The 6,840-nt window shown below is 36.1% G+C and overlaps 1 protein-coding gene across 1 annotated transcript; it reads right to left on the reverse strand.

The window, feature by feature from the left end:
• Positions 1-874: 874 nt before the first annotated feature.
• On the reverse strand, positions 875-6,471 carry LOC145570455 (allantoate deiminase 2-like). Its single transcript, XM_081629547.1, has 12 exons — positions 6,276-6,471; positions 5,676-5,764; positions 4,966-5,069; positions 4,809-4,893; positions 4,599-4,715; positions 3,524-3,633; positions 3,340-3,445; positions 3,133-3,219; positions 1,729-1,965; positions 1,507-1,632; positions 1,246-1,407; positions 875-1,172 (listed from the first exon to the last, which is right to left on the reverse strand). The coding sequence occupies exons 1-12, from the start codon at positions 6,364-6,366 to the stop codon at positions 1,050-1,052; spliced, it is 1,437 nt and encodes a 478-aa protein (XP_081485673.1). The 5' UTR covers positions 6,367-6,471; the 3' UTR covers positions 875-1,049.
• Between the last annotated feature and the right edge of the window lie 369 nt (positions 6,472-6,840).

Genomic DNA, 6,840 nt, shown 5'->3' on the forward strand with positions numbered 1-6,840 from the left:
AAATTCAGTGAAATTAGTTTAGATTCAAGATTTATAGCTATTGGAAACGCTGATTGTTGGAAATGGAGATTAGATGTGAAATCAGGGTTTATGAATTAGGGGTGGCGTTGGGGGAAAGGGGAAAATCGGGGTTGTGCTGTGGTCGACTGGTCGGCCGGCTGGTTTGGGTCGTGGGTTAGGTTCAGTCTGTGCGGTTTTAGGGTATTGAGGTGGCAATGTGTTGGGGTATTGGAACGAGGATTGGTGGCAGGTGATGTTGCGGCCTATTGGCGTGAGAATTGGTGGCGGTTTGAAGGTGGTTTGGTGGCGTGGCTGAAGTGGCGTGGCGTGTAACATGGTGTGGCAGGTGGATAATTGTGGTGGCTGTTCGGTGTTGGCGTGAGGCCGTGAATCAAGTGGTGGAGAATATGGCTGGGAGGTTTTAGTGTATTGCGGTGGCAGTGTGTTGTTGGAAAGGTGAGGAATTGAGGATGAAGATGATGAATTAATGATCTTGATGATGATGAGTGTATTAAGTGAGGGTATTTTAGAAATTTTCATTTTTTTTTTTAATATGTTAATCATGGTTAAAAATTAACTAAATTATTTTATTAAATTCACCATTGAAAAATTATAACTAATTAAAGATTACCAAAGATAATAAAAATTTTCGTAATTTACCACTGAAAAATTAAAAAATATATTGTTACCAAAGAGAATTTCTCTAAGATAAAAAGTTATCAAATGAAATGTCTTTAGATTGCATTAATATTCACATTCCAATCATGAAAATTTTGTCAATTTATTAATTACGAAATTAAAAATATAAAATATCCAGAAATATATATAAATAAATTAAAACAAGATAAAATTTTACACTAAACTACTGAAGCCATTTACTAATGAAAATGACATTTATTATTACATTTTAACAGATCAAGAGGGTACAACAATCAAAAGCGCTTAATAGGCATTATAACCAATATGAATGAACTGCTACTGTCTATATATGTACAACAGACAGGTACATTATGTACATTTGATGTGCTGTTTGAAACATAGCCATGAATCTACACATGATTCTCTAAAAATGCTAAGATTGCCAAACCAGCAGCCCAAACATCATCGTCCAATACATGTTCTGCAGGTGAATGACTGATACCTCCACGACAACGAACGAAGAGCATGCCCATCTGTTTGCAGAATCTCCATTAGAGTTGTATACTAATAATCAACATATATAACATAAGGGGTGCAAAAACTGACCTTAGTTAGATGAGCCATAGCCATGGCATCATGCCCTGCCCCACTCATTAATTTGGGCACATCAACATCAACGTTACCTGCCATTTTTCTGAATGCAGTGAGGGCAGCTGACTGGAGGTGCAAACTCAATTCACTGTCGCATTTGACAGCATTGGCGTCATGCTGAAAATATCAAACAAGCATTTTAAATTATAATCAGCAAAAAGAAGAATGACTTGAAAAAAAAAAAAATATTAAATAAAAAATAATGAACAAAAGTACCTTGCGCTCAATTACACACGAAACTGATCTTTTATCACAAATATTGTACATTCTAGCTGATAATTCATACAATACAGCCTCACGGCCAGCATCATCCATAGCACGTAAATCTACAGTAAATGTCACCTGAAAAAAGGGAAATCAAACATGCCTTAGCATTTGGTCCAATAATTAATTTGAAGACCTACTAAGCTAAGCAAAAGCATAAGGTAAAGACCCTGCCTGTCCTGGGATAACATTACTGGCACTTGGCCACAATGATATTTCTCCTACGGTACAAACAAGTGAACCAAAAAGAGATTCAACTGTACTGCAATCATCATCATAGGACAAAAAGTTTTGAGGTTGTTTACAAAGGCTTTCAAGTAATACAATCAATTCAGCAGCGGCTGCCATAGGATCACGCCGCATAGACATGGGGACAGTTCCTGCATGTCCTTGTGAACCTGAGACTGTTACCTGCAGTGAATTTCATGTGAGATAATCTAGGTAAAGCGTCACTACTTTACTTCTAAGCAAGATCGTACAAATATATTCCAGTTGTTTGAGGCAGCCAGAATAAGCCATTATGATTTCCAGGACTGGCAGTTATATAGGCTCAGTTCTCAACTTATTTAAACACATTTAGAATTAAAAATAAATAATAAAATAGAGTAAAACAAGTTAAGCCTAGAAAAATTATGTGAGTTCATTATATAAGAAAACTCAAACAAAATTTAAGCAAAAACAAGTTAAGGTTTAAGCTGAGGAGAATAGAGCCTTAGTCACCCAACAAGGTTGGAAATCATGAAGACAAGATAATGAAATTTAAAATAATAGAATACAGGAAGAGGGTAATAGAACTGCATCATAAATAAGATGATTTATTTACACCAAGTGTAACACGTTGCACACGAAATCTATCATAGTCTGGTGTGCCTAAAGGAAAATACACCAAATGCGCTTCAAGGTGGCCTGTGCTTCTCATGAACGTCACATGCATCACATCCAGCATCTGGTGCGCCTTCATACCACAAAGCATGTGGGCAATGATCCAATGATACGATATGATCATTGTTAACTAGATGTGTCAAAGCAGAGTCCATGTTAGGTTTTAATTCTTCATTCTTAGATCTTTAACCATCTGGCAGGAGAAGATGATTATCAAGGTTGATATGTAAACAAAATACACACTATATCTTCATCAACCAACCTTGAAACACAGAGGGCCTACCTTGTCAACATTGACACCATTCCCAGAAATATATTTGCAACCGATGAAACATAAAAAACTAATTTTTGTTCATCCATTTTAATTTAAAATTCCAAAGAGAAATTATCAATTAGCTTTCACTATGTGCCTGTATCTATCACTTAGCTTGAGCCAAACTGACTTCGAAGCATAGCTACTTAAAAGAATAGAGATGAATGTTCCACCTTTTCCCTCAAAAGTTATCCGGAGGAATGCCAGGTTGGCCAGGACACAGGAGCTGAGGCCCATCTGGTTCATGTGACAACTGTGGTACTAGCTCCTGTAAGATATTTTAACGAAAAGTCTTTGGTGTGGTTGCGGACAGTTTACATTAGTTTTATTTACATGGATTAGAGAGAGTTTGCAGATGAAAGAAAGCAGCAAGGGACGTTTACCTTTAACCGCGTCTGCCCAGCTATGCCTTTGACTACCCCAAGAGGAATACCGGCTGATTCTAAAACTGGTCCCTGTTCAATGTGAACCTGCAAGATTAAGCCCAAAACACGTCAAAGGCTGTCAAATGACCTAAGAGCTCATGTTACAAAAAACAATGAAGCATGTAATCCTTGGAGTTTACACAACAGACAATGAGACTCATATACCTCAACATAACCCAATACAGACTCTGGCTGATACTTGAGCTGGATAAATTTGTCCTCTGTTACCCCAACAGCATTTTTGTTAAGGACCTCTTGTAAAGTTATCCCACTGATCATTGTGCAAGGGGGGACAAATTATAAGAAATTATAAATAATTAGGATTAACAGAAAGGTAGTAGATACAAACCTCTTGTCTGATATGTTCAATGAGGAAGCTGGTAAGATGCCTGCTATGGCAGCACTCCCAAGGAAGGTTGACTGGAATCTCACACCTTCTTCATCACTAAAGGCAATCACCTAAACATTATGAACAGAAATTACTTTAGGCGATGCACAAGGGATCTTGCAGTATAAAAAAAAAAAAAAAAAAAAAAAAAAAAAAAAAACAAGAATTGTTTCAAGTTTTAAAATCCACTATAAAGACAGGAGGAATAAAATCCCTGCATGCCAAGAGCCTGATCAAACCCCCTAATACTTGGACATACATATATCCACAAAATCTGAGTAATAAATGAATCAAACTTTGGGCTCTATTTTTCCATTCCCACCATTAGGGCTGTCGTTGAGGAATAGTGAATTTGTGCCAGACTAAGCACCTTGGAGAGACACAAATGAGGTTTTGTAAGTCGACTATTAGTGTATGACAGGGATATATTTGGGACCTGTAAAAGAGGAGAGGTCTATTTCTCTCAGCTATGCACAAAGGCATAAAAGAGCGTGTTGAATATTCAGCAACTTTAGGTGATCAAACAACTTGGTACAATAACAACTACAATGTATTTTTGCCAAGTGCAAAAGCATTTTCAAGATTGCAATGGAATATATGTCCTATAAATCTCAAGAATAACAGTGGTGTGCAGTTGTATTGTGTGACACTCTAGTTGATGGATGCAACAATGCAAACTATTAGTTTAGTCTAGACACATGCACTGATTCTCAGGCCATGAAAGAAAGTTGATTATCTATGTATAAATCTACTTCAGTTCCTATCAGGATTTAAGAGAGCAAGACAGAGCAGAGGCAATTAGGCAAATAATAAAACCTACTAAGCCTCAAACTTTTGTGATGCGGCTATGAGCATATTCTATCACAATCTCATTCTCGGACACATGGAGAACATGTAGGGGAATAACATGGAAAAAACTCATCAGCAAATGTAGTTCTACTGGCTTCAAGCTGTTATTATTATTATAATTTTTATTTTTATTTTATTTTACTTAAGCAAGAAGCAGGGAGAAAAGGAAAAGTGCACTTTCAAATACCTCAACTGGGTTCCTTAAGTTTTCTAGCTTCTGGGTCACCTTCAAAACCTTCAGGGCTGATATTGCAGATACAATACCTAGAGAACCATCAAACTTTCCAGCATCGACTACAGTATCCTTCATTGAGGCAAGACCCAGACTAAATTCTGTTAGTAAGCTACCCAAAAAAAATAATGCATGGAGAGGTTAAGAGAACCGAGTAAAAATTACCAAATGAGATCCCATCAACAGAGCAGGAGCACTTGCATTCATCCCATCTACCCGACCATGCACATTACCCATAATGTCTACCCACCTGCAAACAGAAGTTATTGAAACATAGCCTTCAAAAAGAATATACATTAACAAGCATAAGAAGATGCCTCACGTTCTCAACCCCGCATCTTCCATCCATTGACTGATAACGTTTGCTGCCCTCACAGAGGCAGGGCTCAAGAAAGTCCTCTCAAGATAGCCATTCAAATCACTAACCTGCCACATAAATTTAACATTTAAGCTCATTTCTCAAATACTAATGTACTCAACCTATCATGTGATATGACTGCAAATCAAATTAAGAAAATTTTACTGGTACAAAAGACTGTATATTCTAATATCTTGATCAACTCCTTCAGCTGCATTAGCCTATTGTTCTAATTGATGCATGGACACCACATTATGTTTGATATGATAGTAATCAATTTGTAATGCAAAAGATGTTATAATTGATATAATGGCTTATCTTGATTAACTAACATAAATATGTATGATGTATCATTTCTTTGTATCAATGTTCGTTATAAAAGTACACATCGTTCTCAAGGGAATAGTTTGATATAATTTACATGAATTAACTCCATTACATAATTCTTATTATAAAATATATACATGAAACAGACAGCTATGACGATGCAAGACAATAAATCAAGTTAGCGTAGACAAAAGAGTCAATCAAACCGTTTAACAAATCATATAAAACTCACATCAAAACTCAAGAATTTCCAAAAACCTAGTTTAATTTCATGATATAGCACAAATTCATAGCACAAATTATTCTCTAAGCCATTGATCATAACAGTTAAATTTAAACATATATACCTTCCCCAGCTCATTTAATCTTGAGGCTGCTTCATCCCTCAAATATTCCCGGTATAAATCATGCCCCACAACTTCAATTTCTTCACCTCCTAAATCAAAAGTGCACCAGAAAGACTGTTATACCCAAACAAGCACAAACTTGCAAAACCAAAATCACTAAATTACTTAAAATCAGTCATACAAATCTGTCTAATCGTTGCAAATGATATGAAACGGAGGTAGTAGTTCCCCCCCCCCCCCCCCCCCCACCCCCTCTTATAAAGAAAACCTCGGTCGAATTCAAATTACCCATCTGCATTCTTTAAAGGATAATCAACAAGCTTAGTTGGATAAAGTCTTGCGGGATTTTATCAAATCTCGACTACATCATTTAAAATATTAACAGACGTTTATATAAAAGAACAATCATCAGCGTCATTAGATTATACTTCTATATGATTGTTAATAACCCATCACTGATAACAAGCAAACGTAAATAAAAATACGTCTTTGATTGATATTACCGAAGTATATTAAAAATAAGACATCCATACATTTGAATACACCTAAACGTAGATCAAATAATGAAGACCATATAATAAAACAAGATGATAAATTTACCATGTAATAAATCAGCAGTAGTAGAAGTAGAAGCAGAAGCAGAGGATAAAGCAAATAGCAAGAAGGGCAAGAAACAGAGAGAGGAAGCCATGGATGAGCCTGCGGCGTAAAACAACGACAGAAGAAGGGTTAAAGGGCGGCGGAAAGAAGAAACCCTCTGCAGTCGATGAGTTACGGGGTTAGGATTGTGATTTGTGAATGGTGGCTAAGATTATAAACTACCATAAAATACGAGCGATATTTGTTTATGGAATCACATTTTCGTAAATAAATCAATAATCCGTAATTTTTACAGTATATTAATTTATGTATTCACAATTATTGTTGATTGGATAATAATTATTGCTTTACTTGCAATAAAATGTTTTTTTGATGCAAAATTTGCAATAAAATGTGACTTAACAAATAAAATTTATTTATCAAACGGGACGAGATTGTAAACTAGTGGCCTCCAGAAAATGGGTGTGTTGTGATATGCGAGGTTTTGTTTGGTAGTGGAGTAGGATGTGAGTAATTTTTAGAGTGGAGATAAGCAATTTGACAACTTCGCTTCATCGACGTCCGC

The sequence above is a fragment of the Chenopodium album genome, chromosome 12 (genome assembly GCF_948465745.1).
Source record: "Chenopodium album chromosome 12, dcCheAlbu1.1, whole genome shotgun sequence".
Taxonomy (NCBI): Eukaryota; Viridiplantae; Streptophyta; class Magnoliopsida; order Caryophyllales; family Amaranthaceae; genus Chenopodium; species Chenopodium album.

Bases quoted from the DNA above. Each gene is read 5' to 3' on its own strand.
- LOC145570455 (XM_081629547.1), bottom strand. From the start codon at position 6,366: ATGGCTTCCTCTCTCTGTTTCTTGCCCTTCTTGCTATTTGCTTTATCC. The intron at 1,966-3,132 runs GTAAACGTCCCT...AATTCACTGCAG, and splicing joins CTGGGCAGACGCGGTTAAAG to GTAACAGTCTCAGGTTCACA. The intron at 1,633-1,728 runs GCAGGGTCTTTA...CCCTTTTTTCAG, and splicing joins GTAATGTTATCCCAGGACAG to GTGACATTTACTGTAGATTT.